This window comes from Bombyx mandarina, chromosome 05, assembly GCF_030267445.1.
Source record: "Bombyx mandarina strain Sakado chromosome 05, ASM3026744v2".
NCBI lineage: Eukaryota > Metazoa > Arthropoda > Insecta > Lepidoptera > Bombycidae > Bombyx > Bombyx mandarina.
The window spans coordinates 14,935,347-14,953,569 of NC_143212.1; the positions used below are offsets into that span (position 1 = coordinate 14,935,347).

General features: G+C 38.7%; 1 protein-coding gene across 1 annotated transcript; it reads right to left on the bottom strand.

Moving 5' to 3' along the window:
- Positions 1-325: 325 nt before the first annotated feature.
- Positions 326-17,531, bottom strand: LOC114242851 (U2 snRNP-associated SURP motif-containing protein). The gene is made up of 18 exons (XM_028174146.2): positions 17,271-17,531; positions 17,081-17,174; positions 14,813-15,002; positions 14,525-14,681; positions 13,891-14,056; positions 13,016-13,179; positions 12,360-12,425; positions 10,577-10,620; positions 9,079-9,299; positions 7,683-7,794; positions 6,439-6,681; positions 5,680-5,866; positions 4,878-5,079; positions 4,262-4,439; positions 3,377-3,533; positions 2,462-2,538; positions 1,893-1,964; positions 326-1,590 (listed from the first exon to the last, which is right to left on the bottom strand). Exons 1-18 carry the CDS (start codon positions 17,343-17,345, stop codon positions 1,425-1,427), a joined length of 2,571 nt encoding a protein of 856 aa, XP_028029947.2. The 5' UTR covers positions 17,346-17,531; the 3' UTR covers positions 326-1,424.
- Positions 17,532-18,223: the final 692 nt, after the last annotated feature.

Sequence of the window (18,223 nt, forward strand, 5' to 3'; positions counted from 1 at the left end):
GTAGGCCGTGAGCTATTCCACCCATCTGAGCAATAAAAAAAAGTGAAACATCTTAATTATACCTAATGTATTTTTATCTATTACGCATAAAAAATTAGGAGTAAAATTTCGGTTATTCCCTAATATGGTTTGTTCATAGTGCATAATGTAATTTACTAAATAATTTCAAACAAAAATGTCTTTATCGTGTTATAAAGAGGGTTTGGAGAATTCCTGAATCGTGTTGTAAAATACTGTGTTATAGGAGGATTGATTACCTCTAATGTAATTAATTATATTTCGGTTTATTATCGAGGTTTATAAAAAAAAGCAATAAAACATCAGCTCTTCAATCATACATTTAATCATTCTTATTACGATCTAATATTTACATGTCGAATGCGATGGAACGTTCAAAGACTGAGGACGAATATAGGAGCATCGTCAGGCGCTCACAACGAACGAACATAATTCTATATTTATCTCGGGTACACTGGTCACCAAAACCATGCAATATAGTAATGATAATATCGAATGTCTTTGTTACTTGCTAGTACTATTGCTATGCCTAGTGTGAAAGTGTATTTTTTTCCACTAAAGATCATGTTTGAAGCTTCGTTTTTCTAATTAAAACTCGCATCGTTGCATTTATTTATGATTCTAGTATAAACATGTTAATGTTGAATTAGTTTTCCCTACTGATCACTGATCACTTTATCCATATAATATATAAATTCATGTAAATAAATTGCAACGGCATTCTATTCATACCCCTTTTCACTTACGGAACAGTTTACTAATAATCTGTCTCATTTTAATTTCCTTTATACAGGCTGAATGGTTGAACACTTCACATATTTATTATTCACATATTACATATTGATTAAGCAAAAAAAAAAAATAGGTGCCTAGTTTATCTTTAATACTCAAAACAATAAGCGCGGTCACTCGCGCGTAGTAACAGAATTTGCCGGTCATGCTGCAAGCTAGGTACCTATGTACGTGTTTATTTACACCGGTCGACGATCGCGGTATCGTTTGAACGCGGCGCGCTGATTGGATGCAACCCTGTACTTACCCCCGGGCGGCGCTTCACCCTCGCGCTCCCCCCGCCCTGCGGCACATCCATTCAGTCACGAAACAAAACGCGCGCGGGCGCCGGTCATTTCGCAAACGATATTTGATACGGTATCCACAAATTTCAAGTTTTAGCAAATTAGTTTAATGAAGGTTTTCTCTGTAGTTCATTTGTACTTTTTTAATTTTATATTTCTAAACGTTATATGTGACCATGAATTATCATGTCCTTGAGTAGGTATGTAAAGTGTTCAACCAGTCAATCTGTATAAAAATATGCAATGAAAATGTTTGCAGTAGCACAGGATAAGTTATCAATAGTCCATCCGTTGGTCACACCAAGTGGGGTGGTGTTGCTAGACCGACTGTCAGTACTTGTACTTGGCGTGTTTGGTGTGATGCTTGCGGTGCGAGGGGGGCGTGGCCGGCGAACGACGTCGCCTATCCCTGTCTCGCTCTCTCTCGTGGTCGCGGCTCCTCTCTCGATCTCTGTCCTTCTCGCGAGACTTAGACCTGGATCGGGAACGACGATCACTGCAATCAAATAATAATTAAAGCGTTTTATTTTCCGTGTACGTGTATCCGCGACGAAATGCGATATTTTCCGTAATCTGCGTCTGAAGCTTTACGCTTCCCAAGATGCTGGCTCTCAAAAGTTTAAGAAGACTCCAACTATCAACACTAATATAAATTTGTTAATTTGTTCAACCACATGGCGTTTAACGTGTAGTTCACCAATATTCATTGTGAACCCCATGGAATTTTGTTTAATTAGTCTAGCAGGGAAACAAAAAAAGCTGTTAATTTCCTATTCAGTGTCAGGTGTAGTAACTAACCTGTGACGCGACCGTTTCGGCGGCGGCGATAACGTCGGCTCTCTTGACTTCTTTGATTTCTTAGATGAAGTTCTGAATAGGCAAATGTCAAAATTATAGGCTCTTGCATGACACACAGTTTGGTGAGTCGAAATGTCAATATAAAAATTATATTAAATCACTTTTTTGTACAATATTAAAACATATATTTTTTTTTCTTTAAATAATGTATATTTAATAAGATATTAATTAAATATATTGCAAATAATATGTAGTACTAATATTGGAAGTTACTTTAATTTCCTTTTCAATAAACTGTAAATGATTTCATTTAAAACATATAATAATCGTAAACAAATGAAACACGGTCGGTCATTTAGCCCTAAACTATAAGACTAATCCAAAGATATTGAGAATTAATCTATATGTAAGAGATCTAAAAAAATAAATCATACATTAAAAACAAAAGAAGGCAAAGTTCGATAATCCTGGCGCATTAGTAACAGAAATTGGCATAATTACTTTAGGGCACCGGTGACCTACATGGTAGTGAAAGGGTTAAAATATAGCGTATTGTTCGCAATACTCACGAGTACGCATCGTCCTCGGTGACTCGTCTCTGTTCGGGCGACTCTCTAGCACTCGCCTCCCGCACTTCGCGCAGCGCCTGGAATCGTGTAGGAATACCATATATTAATACGTGAAGGAAAAACTTTGTATCCCTTTTTACGAGAATTGCGCGGACGGAGGAGTACGAAATTTCCCACACTTATAGAGAAGGAGTGCACAATGTTAATATTTTTTAAAATTATACCTAAAAAATATTATACATTAAATCAATAAAAAAAGGCTTTACACACACTACCATGTATTTGACGCACACAAGCATGCATACTATTTATTTATTGTCAAACTTTTGTTCTTGACGTCTGTGGTCAAATTGAGAATAGATTAAATATTGTTTGTCTTTATTAATATTTTTCTATAGTGTAGTCTTGGCGAAATTTGTGATTTTTTTTTATTATTTTTTTTTAATTGCCTTTGTAGGCAGACGAGCATACGGCCCACCTGATGGTAAGTGGTCACCGTTGCTCATGGACGTCAGCAATGCCAGGGGCAGAGTCAAGCCCCTATATGATTAGTCTTTGAAAAAAGAATCATAATAGTGTACAAACTTACAATTTCAATTAATTATAGTCGAATTTCGACTAATGCGGGACCACTTTTTTTTTTGGTCAGGAGGAAATCGCCGGACTTCCGCCCTCCACTGGGGATGGAGGGTGGGGCATGTCAGAATCGAACTGACTAAAACCTCCTGTCGCTCAACAACCAACGTCCAAACCTCGCATGAGACAGAACTTGAAGAGACAAAGGGGGGAAAATGAAGCGTTTAGTGTGGAGCGCATCTCTCCCATCACCCTCCCCCACTGCGGGACCACTAGTACTTAATAAAAGCGCTTTTCCTTATAAATTGAAGATCGTGTGAGTAGTGTAGTGTAGGGTACCTTCTTGATGAGTTTCCGTCGGTAGTGCTGTATCTGCTGCGCGGGCGCGAGGCCGGGGCGCGGCGCGCGGGCCCCGCCCTCCAGCTCGTCGGCGTACTTCAGCACGCGCACCTCGATCTCGCGCAGCGTCTCGCGCTTCAGCGTCTGCTCCTCCGACCTGCCCCCCGACCCCTCAACGAACTTAGTTTCGTAAAGTTATCGCGGTCTAAATCTGAGAACCTCCCTACAAGTCGTGTGGTATTTTATGCTTATTAAGAAATCACTTTATACTTTCTTTGGAATCGTTTCACTCCGTACAACGTAATGTAGGTACATCAACTGCTCCATATTATGAAATAAATTTCTCATATTTAATACTATACATGAGTCGTCTATTATCAAAGCCGGCAATCTGACTTTTGAACAATATTGGTAAATCAGAAAAACGAATTATTGACTTTGTATTCCATTGGCAGCCACAAAACTCTTCGGAACGACATCTTAGATAAATAACAGGTTAACTATTAACCTTTATTTAATGCAGGTTTTGAACCGTATTCTTTGAAGGAGACGATTATATTCAAATCAATCTGTATTGACATATCAATAAAATTTTTTTGTCCAAATGCACAGATTGCCACCTTTAATAATAGACGACTCACATAGTATAAAACAAAGTCGCTTTCTCTGTCCTTATGTATGCTTTAAAACTACGTAACAGATTTTGATGCGGTTTTTTTTAATAGATAGAATGATTAAGAGGAAGTTTTATATGTATAATAACATCAATTAAATAGTGGAGAAATAAATAATAAATCAAAGTTTCTGAAGCGAAGCGAGGGCGGATCGCTAGTTTAATACTATATATTGTATCTATATGTTGGAGTATAAGCGAATAGTGCGTACGTGTCGGGTGCGGGCGCGGGCGCGGGGGGCGGCGCGGCGCGCTCGTCCAGTGCGGGCGGGGGCGGGGTGTGCGGCGCGGCGGGCTCCACGCTCTCCCAGCGGGACGGCACGAACCCGCCCGGCCCCGCGCCCTCCTCGCTGTCCGGCTCCAGCGGCACGCCGTCAATATCCTCATCCACTGCGGACAACACAAATCAAAACATTCTAGACTCCACAAATAATTGAATTGAATTGAATAGCCTTTTATTCAGATCCATATTACAATTATAATATAATATATAGAAAACTTAGTTTTTATTTAAACCTTAATCTAGCCTATTATTTGAATTTTTCTTATTTTCTGCAGATCTGTTTGCCAATCGACAAAAGCCTCCTCCAACCTTTTCCACTCCATTTTTCTTGGGCCACTCTGTTCCATGTGACGCCTGTCACTTGTCTTATGTCATCATCCCATCTTTTTTGCGGTCTACCTTTTATTCTTTTGCTTTCTCTAGGATACCATCACAATTTTGCTCCTTTTATCTTTACCTCTAACCATATGCCCTCCACAAATAATAGTTTCTAAAATGAACGTGAGCAATCACCACGTCGAGTTAATGTGGGCGCGTGTACATACCGGGCACGCCGTCGATGTCCGGCGGCGGCAGTGCGGGCGCGTGCGGCTCCCGGCCGGCGGCGAGGCGGCGCAGGGCGGCGCCGTCCAGCGGGCCCCGGGCGCCGCCCTCCCACGACGAGGAGGACGCGTCGGAGCGCGGGGACACCGCCTCCTCCACCGCGCCGGCGCCGCCCGCACCCGGCTCGGTCGAGGGACGACGCTCCTGTACAACCACAACACATTACCATGTATGAACATTACAATAGTGTCTGTATATGAACGAACAAGGGCGTGCGACAGTTTGATAACCACCGCGAATAGCCAAGTTTTTTTTTTTAATTTGTCCAGTATTTTATAATAAAAATAAGCTCGTGTTTGAATATGGAATAGAATTTATTAATAAAATTTGACAAATTTAATAATTTAAAAATTAGTATATGTAAAGTTTTTAAGTGATATTTAATTTAAAAAAATACAGATTTTAATTTTTACGTATCTTTTCATATTATGAATAAAGCAATACTTTTCTGGCAAAGCACATTCTTGAATTAACAGTAGACTAAATCGTTTGTGGTTAAACAGTCTGGATTTTTTTTTTAAATACGTTTGATCCATTCCATTCAAATTCCGTTGATATCAATATCAACCCGTATTTCCCCGTCAGATACAAGCTAATATGATTGAAATACTAAATAGCGACTCTACAAAGACATTAATTCTGCTATCATAATTTAAAAAGCACCAAAATTTTTTTGTAGCCATATTAGGTTAGACAGTTAAAGTGAAAGTTTAGTAGTAGAATTTAGTATTGCGTTAAGCTCACCTTATCTTGTCCCAGGAAGATGTCATTAATGTGTAACAGGAAGTCAGTGGGATAGACTGCCCAGTCGGCCCAGGCCTGCAGGATGCGCGTGACCCGGGCCCGGAAGCCCTCCTGCTGCAGGCGGGACGGCATGCGGGCCCAGGCCTGCTGGCAGTTGCGCATGATCTCAGCCAGCCGCTGCTGGAATCTACACGCAAGAACAAAGTTTAAATTCAATTGAATGTTTTATCTGTCTTTTTTAAAGTGAAACCTTTATTACATCGTCTCAACCTTTTTCGTCTGTGTGTTGCATGCCGCGTGACGGTCGGCCGCGGAGTAGGGATAAAGTGAAAGGCGTTCGTGAGAGCAGCCAAGGCCAATATGGCGGCGCCTATAGTTCGCAGCAGCTGACCGTGTAGTGTATAGACTATTACTCATTTGTGCCAGTGCTCCACGCTATTTTGTTTGTTTTTGTCAGTGTTTAATGTAAATGTTTTTTGTCAGAGTTGAATGTCTATAGTGTGACAAAAAAAGTTTCACTTTTACCGTGGTTTATAAAACCACACAATCCTTTTTTTTATTATTGCTCTTGTAGGCAGACGAGCATATGGCCCACCTGATGATGAGTGGTTACCGTCGCCCATGGATTTCAGCAATGCCAGGGGCAGAGTCAAGCCGCTACCTACCGTAGCCATACCGCGTCTTGTTTGTTCTTAGTTGATTTAAAGCTAGTTGTAGAAGATGGGGTTGTTGGGCAATATAGAGAAGCAGTATACTGACGCGGCGCGGTAGGCGCTGGCGTTGGTGAGCTTGGCGCCGGCGTTGTGCAGGATGTCGGAGAGCAGGTAGAGGCGCGCCACGCGGCGGTGCGGCGCGGTGTCGGCGCCGCCCAGCGCCTCGCACACGCACTGCGCCACCTCGCCCGCCGCCTCCGCGTGCTCCAGGCACCACGCCATGGCCGCGCCCACGCTGCCGCGCGTCGGGGACAGCGAGCGGATCAGCTCCTCCAGCCGGTCGCGTTGGCTGCAACCACAACACTACGTTATTTTTTTTAAGGGATTTAATGACCCGGTAACTAAGACCTTTAAGTCATGTCTTATTTTAATTTATATTCTTATTTTTATGAAAAATGATAATATGGAGTGAAATGAAATTAAGATGATTGCAACACTACGTTACACCGCTGCAAGGACACAGTTTAGTAGCGTGTGCGGTTTTGTACATCGCTTGCATTGGTCAATCGTACATAGCCCACCCGACACGTTAGACACTTGTGACAATATACGAAGTAAAATTGGAACTAACTCGTTTTATTAATAAAGGGCAGTTAACACCCTTTACATCACATCAGCAACCGTACAACCGCCTTCACTACGAACATTACTACCACATCACTACGTGTAATCAAAATCAAGCCCGGAAAATTATAATTTGCGTAATTACTGTTGGTAGGACCTCTTGTGAGTTTTATAGTATAATTAAAATATATAGATATATCCATCACTGAAACAATAATAGTTTACTTCATACTAACGCCATCTAGGGATCGAAAGATATACTAGCATAGTAGTGTACTTTGAAAACAGTAAGGCGTTTCTGTCTTAAGAATGCCATGAGATTTACTAGTCGTAGGACGTCTTATGAGACCGCGCGGGTAGACACCACCACCCTGCCTATTTCTGCCGTGAAACAGTAATACGTTTCGGTTTGATGGCTGGGGCAGCCATTGTAACTATATTGAGACCTTAGAACTTATATCTCAAGGTGGATGTAGCATTTACGTTGTAGATGTCTACGGGCTCCGGTAACCACTAACCACCAGTTGAGCCGTATGCACGTCTGCTTATAGGGATAATAATAAAAAAATGACAATTTGTAGTTAATTAAATTCATAAAATTTTTCAAAATACACAAATATGGAGAAATGGAAAAAAACACTAAATTCAATAATTCTTGGGTTCTTTCAAAGAATCCACTGCAGCAAAAAGATTATTGAAATAAACAGCAAGGGTCGCGCAACTGACTTGACGGAGAGCGTTCCTCTCATGGAGTCCTTGGCGTCCTCCTCCTCCACCAGCTCGTCGGGCATGCCCGCCGTGTACATGTTCATCACCGGCGGCCGCCAGACTGAGCCGCCTGGGAACATACACGTTTTATAACCATTTGTAGGGTACTTTGATACTCTTCGATCTTATAATAGTACATATCGACGCTTGAAAGGCAAACATGACTAAGCGACAATAACTGCTTTGTACATTAATTATAGGCAATAACCATATTCGATGCGCAAAAAATATATATTTCTAGGTCTATTAAAATAATTTCAATCCTACAGCTACTAGCTAGATTCTACAACAGCTAGATTCGTTAAAATAAATTTTGTTTTCAGGTATTTCAACTTTAAATTAGACTACTGTAAAGTTCATGCTTTGTCGCTTAGTCACGTTTGCCTTTCAAGCGTCGATATGATAAGAATAAACACTTATAATTTTGGTGAATTTATTAGCGCGCAATGTAACGCAAAGTTCAATGACTCCACACGTTCCCCAAAACCCGCGCTTAAGTTAATTGTGTTTTATATTAGACTAGCAGATCCGGCCAGACGTTGCTGTGGCTAAGGTTTTTGTTTCTAAATAGCATGCGGCCGGCTATGCTAATACCAAAAATTAACAAAGTAATAACAATTGGATTTCACTGTATTGCGTTTACTACGAAATAAATTTCACTTATACTTTAGCCTCAGCAACATGTCGTGTTTATGCCATTAAATTGTAGCTTATGTGAAACGTTGGTTTTTTAACACATCGCCATCTATGAGATATTAATGTCAGACAGTCTTGTCTGTAAAAACTGATTTAAGGCGCCATCTGTTTTAGACTTATGAAACTTAAAATTAATAACAAAAATCAAAATAAGAAATCATTTCATTGTTAATTAATAAATGTTGCAACCATTAATCGAAATAAAAACCATCCTATATTTCAAGTTGGATCAAACTGCACACGGTGTGCAAATTTAATTTAAAATGGGTTAAGTAGTTTAGGTGTCCATTGCGGACAAATAACGTGACAACGTGATTTATATATATTAAGATTGTATGCAAACATAGAAAACATTAGTACATCATTTTCAGCACTTTTCCTTACGATGTCTGAAATCATTGGTATTCGGTATATTATGCTGTTACTTTAATTTGACGCACGTGAATGGTGGCACCAGCCAGTGGACTTCTAGTAGTACAGGACGAGGAAAGAAATTCATAGAGAAATTCTTAAAAATAGTTTGAAAAAGAACTACCCTGTACAGATTAAAAAAATCCAATCCGTTCCAATATTTTTGTGCTGATCTTAATATAATTATTTTTATTGCATCTTATGCATTTTTTTAAATCTTAAGTATTATAATTTAGCTAAATCTCACCTTTAAACATTCTGAAGTCGTCCAGCCTCCACTGTTTAGGCGAGTCTCCCTGCAGCATGGAGTACAGCTTCCACCGATAGTAAACGTGGGCCGGCGACTGGTTCTCGAACAGGAACCGGAAGTAGGGGTTGTGCATCTCCTTGTTCATGATGATGGCCTCGAACATCGGACCCTCGCGGATGACGAACTCCACCATTCGATGTATTAACATTAAGATGTTTCTGTAAAACACATATTTATTTATTTAGAATATTAATACGTGAAGCAAAAAATTCGTAGGTATCCCTTTTTACGAAAATTGCGCGGACGGAGGAGTATGAAATTTCCTACACTTATACATAATATTATTATAGAGAAGAAGTGCAGAACGCTAAAATTTATGTAAAATTATGCATAAAAATACATTAAATCAATGAAGAAAACATTACGCCTGCTACCATATATTTGACACATACACATATACTGTTTATTGTCAAACTTTATTATTGCTTAAAATCTGTAGTCAAATTTAGAATAGGTTAATATTATTTATGTTTAATATTATTTGTCTATAGTGTAGTCTTGGTAAAATCTGTGATTATAGAAGTATAAATAGTCTTTGACAATAGAACCATAATAATGTACAAACTTATAATTTCAGTTACTTATAGCCGAATTTCGACTACTGCGGCACCACTAGTTTACACACAAAACACTCAAGCTTAAGCTTAACATGTATAAAATTAAGTACTGGTATGTAAGCCAGTTTACAGGCATGTACAGAAATCTCTGAAAACACACTATGACATGTTACAGCAATTTTACAAACAGCGGAAAAATGGGTTAAATTTTAATGTTAACAGTACGACATAAAAAAATAATTAAAATTGTTGTTCTATAAATCGAATCGGTCAAACGACATTTTACTTGCCGTATCTAATTTAATCAATTATTAAATGAGGTCGTCAGCGCAAAAACGACCTAAGCTTACCATAGCCAGCATGGAAAGGAGTTTTGAATTTACTTTTACACTGCTTTGTAGGCAAAAATAATACGCGCAAAAGTAATGTTTACTAAGCCATCTGTTATCTTTGGGGAAACTAGAGATAGGACGGTTTTGCATCAAAATTTATTATGTTTTAAATAAATTGCTTTTTTTTCTACCTAAGCTGATAACCTTGAGAGGCGTTTTCAACGGAAACTTAACTAGTAGGTGAGCTCACGGGGCTCAAGCCTGACGATTTTGCTAATACGAACCCTAGCGAGAGCCGTGCTTCGCAGAATCTACCACTGGATCGGAAACGCGACCCACTGAGAAGATCCGGCGAGGAACTCAGTGGGCTGTGTCTGAGGGTTAATTTACGGTGACCGGTGCTTGAGGTACCTAAACCGTTAGTGGATCGGTAGGAATGTTTATGTATATACAATTAACAAACTTAACCAAAGATGAGCGACTATGAAAGCACATGTTTAAAAAAATACTATTAATAAATTATTAACAAAAACATAACATACAAACCTTTCTGTGGGTACCACAACTTTAACTATGGACTGGGACAGGATCTGAAAATAGTTATAGAAATTTAGAATGAGGCCTTAAGTGTTTTTTTTTACCAATGGCCCCTCCTTACCTACATCATTGTTGAAGTTGATGTATGTCGATACCAATGTTGAGGATGTGGTTGCGTGTTTAATTAAAGTTATATTTCTGTAGGATTGGTAAGAATGGAACGTATGAAAAGAGTGTGGAACGAAGCGTTAAGATGTGAGTGAGAGAAAACGGAAAGAAAGGGAGAAGAGAATGACAGATAGAATGACAGAGAATTGGAAGATGGCGAAGACGGTTGAAAAATGAGCAAGACGTAATAAAAGTGTTAATTATTAATTATTATTATAATAGAAGATTTTGGAATAGTGTAACTTTTATTTTATGCGATGCGATCCCTATTCTACATTTTTTTATGGAATTGCACTTATAGTTTCTGACTAATATTGTTATGTTTTGTACTGCAAGTTTAATTTGAGGCATTTAAGTAAGATGTCTGGCGCCGCGTGCTGAGGCCGTGGTTGCGGAGTGACCGGCGGGCGGGGACAATAAATGCTTAGACTGCTATTTTTCGCATCCCCAGTCCGCGTGTGTCCAAACAGTGCAACAGAGCTTGGTGTGTTCTCCTGGATGATGGCTTTTTATCGTTGTAGATGTCTATGGGCTCCGTTGACCACTTATCATCAGGTGGGCCGTGAGCTCGTTTACCCAACTAAGCAATAAAATATATATATATGTGGGGTTTTATATTCAAGGTGGGCCAGTGATACGGTTGATCACTTCACACAAACTCAATTCTTTAATTCGTCTTAATCTATGTAACTAAAATATAAGCGTCTTGCTTCTTCAGAGTTACACCGCATCTGTTTGTCGTCGCATCCGGCGATTCTTTTTTTTTTTAACTAGGACCTTTAAGTCATGTCTTATCTTTAACCTTTAAACGAGCTATTCTTGTATATTAATATACATGTATATAATCTGAGTCTCGGAAACGGCTCAACGATTTTCATAAAATTGAATATACAGGGGATTTCGGGGGCGATAAATCGATCTAGCTACGATTTATTTTCAGAAAATGTTTTATTCGTGTTTTCAATAATCAACTCTTCCCGACATCTATTGGCGAATAATAATACTATTTTTGCAACTAACCGCTTTAAAGACACAACAAGATGGCGTTATCAAAAAAAAACCGAGCAAAACTCGGTCATCGTCTAGTTTTTATCTATATTCTTATTTTTATGAAAAATGATAATATGGAGTGACATGAAATGAAATGAAGTGAAGATGATTAATTTGAGACATTAATCAACTGGGATGAAATGAAATGAGATGATATGGTATGAAACATAATCTCAGTAAAATGGTGGTCATTTACTGAGATTTTTTAGTGGACTTTTTAGAGGATCGGGAGAAGCTACATCCAGCAGCTTTGTTTCATTTTCCCACATTTGTGTACTTTCACAGATATTAAACAGTTAATAAACCACCGCTATTACACATTTAAACCTGAAGAAACACTTAATAGACAAAATAAAGCAAATCACACAATTTCACTCCTCGCATTCCCGCCAAAAAGTCTGCGTCCGGCAACTACCCTCTTCCTGCTTAAGAAATAAAACCTAAGTGTTCCGCATTCATTTGCTGTCTTTGTTACTTCCTAACACGACATCTTCTATCTCTCTTACTCAGTCATGCTTCATATCTGTTATTCATCCATACCGTTCCGTATGTACATAGTAACACAGTTAACTACCTTGTCGTACAGTTCCTTGTCATCGGGATCACTGGGACTGTACTCGCCGGGTCGTAGTCGTGGTATCTATAAAAAAAATATAAAAAAATTAATAGTTGTCATCTTTCAAAGTTCGTTGACCTCGTGGCGCAGAGCGTACTTAGACTAGATGAATAGGTCACGCGGTTTGAAGGGCAGTTATATTTTTTTTTCCTACCTAAGCTGATAGCCTTAGAGGCTATTTCAGCGTAACCGTGGCTAGTAGGTGAGCTCACGGGGCTCAAACCTGATGACGTTGCTAACACGAACCCTAGCAAGAGTCTTGCTTCGCAGAATCTACCACCGGATCGGAAACGCGACCCACTGAGAAGATCCGGCGAGAAACTCAGTGGGCTGTGTCTGAGAGTTGATGGCAGTTATCACTACATAGTATAAAACAAAGTCGCTTTCTCTGTCCCTATGTATGCTTAAATCTTTAAAACTACGCAACGGATTTTGATGCGGTTTTATTTAATAGATAGAGTGATTGAAGAGGAAGGTTTATATGTATAACAACATCCATTAAATAGTGGAGAAATCAATAATAAATTACAGTTTCCGAAGCGAAGCGAGGGCGGGTCGCTAGTTATCTATATATGAATACGTGAAGCAAAAACTTTGTACCCCTTTTTACGCACCTTGTGCATGAGATGTCTGGGCGGCTGCGCGTTGAAGGGCAGGCCGGAGGGCGGCGGCGGCTTGCAGGGCTGCTGCAGCGCCGGCGGGATGTAGATGGGGACCGGGGGTATCACGACCGCCTTGCCCCACCCTAACTTCATCTCGTAATTCATTATCTCTTTGCCTAAAAGTAAAGAAATAATAGTTTAAATAAACTAAAAAAATACGCTTTTATAGAAAATTAAAAAAAAGTAATAGAAAATAAATTTTAATAACTTTTGAATTAAAAATAGTGTAAGAAAGAAATCATTTTAATTTAATAGATCCTGGTTAGTAACGGATAAAACTGTTTAAAATATTAAATTGTGATAAGTCCTTAATAAGTATACCAAATTTCGAGTTAATTCGACGTTTTGAAGGGGTTCAAAATCATGTTCATAGATTCCGTTACATACTAACATACTTATCAAGCTAATAAAAGCGTATTAAAAAGACGAATGAGATCACGACCCCCTTCACAAGGTTTATGCCGGAACGCTAGCCAGACTTGACGTCTATCAAAAAAAATTGGTAAGTGCCTTCTGGATTTGAACACTGGCAAAGTTGCATCGTTCGATATGAGAACACCGGGCGTCTTATCCTTGAGGGTGCGCGGAATTACTTGAATTCACTTCAATATAAGTTTTTATTTTTAATTCCAAAAAAACACAATTATGATTCAATAGAAGTAGCATCCTCGCAAATGAACGTAGACAGTAGCCTTCTGAGTAGGCAGCGGCTTGGCTCTGTCCCTGGCATTGCTGAAGTCCATGGGCGACGGTATCGACTCACCATCAGGTGGGCCGTATGCTCGTCTGTCTACAAGGGCAATAAAAAAAAGAGTAATAAATTTTACCATTAATACACCGCAGGGCTCGTTCACCATCCTTACGAGACATGAAGGCCACAAAGCCACAGTTCCGGCCCCGTGCCTTCTCTTCATCCGAACGTGGCCACATTATCTTGATACTTGCTAATGGCCCGTAACGACCAAAGATCTCCATTAACTGGTGTTCTGTTATCTAAATAAGTTGTAAAAAATTACAAAAACCTCTCCAGGTGTTATGTATTTAGCTCTTTTACTTTCATAACTTAATGAACATTTAAGAATGTTCTAGGTTTGTATAGATATATATGGTTTGGTTTATTTCCACAAAATAGATATATTGTTTGACAATAGACAATTTTACACAAAAAGTATTTTTTATGATGCAATCTTTGAAATCCTTGGCCTATTGGCATTGCACCTTTTGGTTTTTTTTTACAGTAGGTACCAGATTTTTTTACCACAAAATTAAATACTATACAATACAGGCAATCAAGCTAGGCATGGTCACCTAAGTAAATTTACAATTGGTTGCATTTTTTCTACTTTAACGTAAATCCTCAGTGTATACTTATATTAAATTACATGCAACTCAACTCTTTACATTAAAAAAATTAGATGTCTTCCCAAAATGAGATCATTAAAAAAAATTATTAGTTATTACCTTTGGGTTTAGATTTCCTAAGTACAGATTAGTTGTATTTGGATCTCCGGTATCATATGAGCCCACATCAGGGATCATATCACAGGTTTGTTCAATGGCTCCTTTGTCTCTGAGTACATTTTTGTACTTGTGTCGTTCTGAACGCTCCTCTTGTATTCTTAAATAGAAAAAAACCTATAATTAATATTTGTTGGTACATTTTTTTTTAATCAGTATTTAGTGGAAGATAAGTTTAAAAAAGTTGGTGATATATGGAAATTTTATTTGTTTAGGGGTGGATCAACGTACTGTCTTAGCTCTTCTTTAAATAATTCTAAGTTGCTTTTCTTCTTATCTTGGCCTTTTTGCTTGGATCGCGGTTTGCCTGATTCCTGCTTCAACGTAAGATTCCTAAGCATGTCAGAGTCATTCCCACCACGTTTCTCATCCAAACGAGAAACAGGCTTATACAGTTTACCTTTTTCACTTGTATCTTCCCCTGAAAATATTATAAGATACAGGAATAAGCTGTTAGTGTTAAAGCTTTACACTTTGAGTAAAGTTTATCCAAGGCTACCTCAATAAAATTTAAGTATTGTGTAGTATTCATTGTGATTGTTTCTTCGAGAAAGCGGCGCACCACGCTAACCCTCTTATCGTAACCCCCTCTAACTACATACCAACCCAGAAGATGGCAAAGCAAATCTGCTGTCGCACAAAACATGTACTATCCTCTCTCGCTACTTTCAAGTTCTCCAAGTACTGGTCACTGTGCAACCTCCTCCATAGACAAAAATCTTCTCTTCCACAGACCTTCACAAACCACAGATCTCAGTGGTTAGTGAATCCGATCCAGAGGTATATTCAGTGAAGCAACGCTCTTGCTAGGACTAGTGTTATCAGGACCACCCTCCACTTCGATAAGGCGGCACGACACGAGAACCCTCTCATCGTGGCCGCCGGTAACTACATTCCCGATCCTGCGGACAGAATGGAAAGCAGTCGACGTCGCCCAAAACACGTCATCTCGGATCCTCCCGATCCACTAACGGTGCTCTTAGGTACTTCAAGCACCGGTCACCGTTCTCGTCGAACCCGTCGCTTGCGACGAAGGGCTCGACGAGTAAATTAACTTTCAGACACAGCCCACTGAGTTTCTCGCCGGATCTTCTCAGTGGGTCGCGTTTCCGATCCGGTGGTAGATTCTGTGCAGCACGGCTCTTGCTAGAGTTCGTGTTAGCAACGTCATCAGGTTTGAGCCCCGTGAGCTCACCTACAAACGCTAGGGTTACGCTGAAATAGCCTCTCAAGGCTCTCAGTTTAGGAAGGAGAAAAAGAAAAAAAAAAGAAAAAAAGGACCACCCACGTTGAGCCTTGTGAGCTCACTTACCCTACCACTCCAAACGCAATTGTAATAGCCTTTTAAGCTACCAACGACCTTATTTATCTATTACATAAAGGTGGACTAATAGCCCAACTCAACATAATGAATAAGATAACAAAAAATAGAAATAGAAAGCCAATTAAAGGTCCACAACAAGTTAAAATAAGAAAGCCAGAATCAATATGAGGAAAAAAATAAACCAAACTAATTTAAGTGAATACTTATAATATTTAATGTCACAATTTATTAAATTTCAATTTTGTTACATATTATTTCGCCATCTGGCCTCACACTCTGTATCACCCAGAGAAAACCTGGCATTAAACAGACATCCCACCCTTATGATAGAGGAATTAAACAGATTAACCAGCAACCCATCAATTGAAGTCACCATTAACACATAACAATAATGAGTTTTGCCCGTAAGTAGTGGCAGGTAGTGGCAATGAAATTTCAATGCATTAAATATGTTCTATGTGCATTGAAGTTAACTTTGGATAAGAACTCCTAGCGATCAATCTTCATTTTTAAATAACACATAATGTCAGCAAACTCAGCTTGCCAGTAAAGTGGAAGTGGAAATTGGTAGGGAAAAAATGTGATTGTGAAATGAGTTAATATTGTTTCAGAGCAATATTAATTGTTCAGAGAATTATCAATTTCATTCAATAATATCAACGTTCTGGTAGAAGTGTGACAGAAAAATGTTACTTTTTATCAAGTTTCGGCAAGTCAACTGAAAAATGAAAACTATGTACAATAAACTTAGTTTTTTAGTAGTAGGGTACACTGCCACACATATATACACATTAATAGGGATCATCATTGTCTTAATTGAGCTGCAGAAAATTTTGGAGTCACCGTCTGAATAGCAAAGTAAAAGATCAAGCCAAATATATACTTATCACTTAAATATGTTATACTTAAATAAAAGAAGTTATAACATTTTATTTCGTAATAAGATTTTATAAGATTGTCTAAGTCTATTAATGAGTATACAGTCTATCTGATGGTAAAGGTCACCCATGAACATCAATAATACCAGGAGCACAGCGAGGCCACTGCCCACAAATAATTTGTTGTAATTAATTTTGTATTAGCACTATAAAATTCTTAAAAGCATAAATAAGGTTATAGATATGAATTAAGATTGATAATTGAACTACAAGAAATTTAAATAAGGAATATCATACTTCGAGCTCCTGCATCATAGGTTCCTGCTTTGACCCAAACTTTACTGGTACTGCTCGGAGCTTCTTGGAAAGTTTCCACAAATTCTTTGAATACCTAATAAAAATAATTATAATGAAACGTTGTTTTGTTGATTTAAAATTTTAAAATTAAAATATTTTTCAAATAATGTTTTCTAATGTTCTTTCTTACATGTGCAGCGGCTTCTTCTTCTTCTTTCTTTCGAAGTTCCTCCAACTCCCTTTTAGATAGACCTCTAAGACTCATTTTGTATTAATGTATTGTAGCTTTTCAAAGTTTGTTAACTCTTTGCGGTCATTTACGATACCGTGAAATTAAGATTTTTTCTTTAATCCTCATTACGAACAATTATCTAATTGTGACTACTAGTGTTCATTTAGTAGGGACTTTGATTTAGTAAATACTTTTCACAGCGTAAATTTAAAAGGCATGAAATTCGAAAAACCAATGAAATTACAACCTCACAAAAGTCACAAACTTCATCTTAGTTGTTAACTTCATAGCGTAGTAGTAGTAGTAGGGTTTTTCTCGGAGAAAAAGGCAATGGAACTAAGCCATTCAGCCAACTCTTAAGTTTTATATTTTCATATATTTCATTATATTTAATCTATTTCATTCATTCATTAACATGCATCATTCAGTAAATTTCAAGGCAAAAAAGCCAATTCTTATGTATTCTTCATTTGTTTTTTTCAAATCTGTGTAAATTTCTATTAAGATTATTTTTTTCCATTATGTTTTGGTTGATTTGGTTGGATCGGGAATATAGTTTCCGGCGGCCACGATTCTCGTATCGTGCCGCTTTCCCGAAATGGCGCACTGATGCGGACTGTAGATACTTACTGATGGACTCTAGGTCCATGTCATCGTGAAGGTCCACATTTCTAACGTACCACGGAGCTCCGGCGGCTATCCTGAAAAAACGGGATTGCAGTATTTGGAGGGGTTTCAAGTTTGTGCGAGCCGCGTGAGCGTACACTACACTTGCATAGATCATGACAGGACGTACAGACCTATACTGAGATCTTAGAACTTATATCTCGAGGTGGGTGGCGCATTTACGTTGTAGATGTCTATGGGCTCCAGTAACCACTTAACACCAGGTAGGCTGTGAGCTCGTCCAT

Coding starts and splice junctions, on each gene's coding strand:
- LOC114242851 (XM_028174146.2), bottom strand. CDS start 17,345: ATGAGTCTTAGAGGTCTATCTAAAAGGGAGTTGGAGGAACTTCGAAAG. Junction 6,682..7,682: donor AGAGGAACGCTCTCCGTCAA/GTCAGTTGCGCG, acceptor TTGTGGTTGCAG/CCAACGCGACCGGCTGGAGG. Junction 5,080..5,679: donor TCTTCCTGGGACAAGATAAG/GTGAGCTTAACG, acceptor GTGGTTGTACAG/GAGCGTCGTCCCTCGACCGA.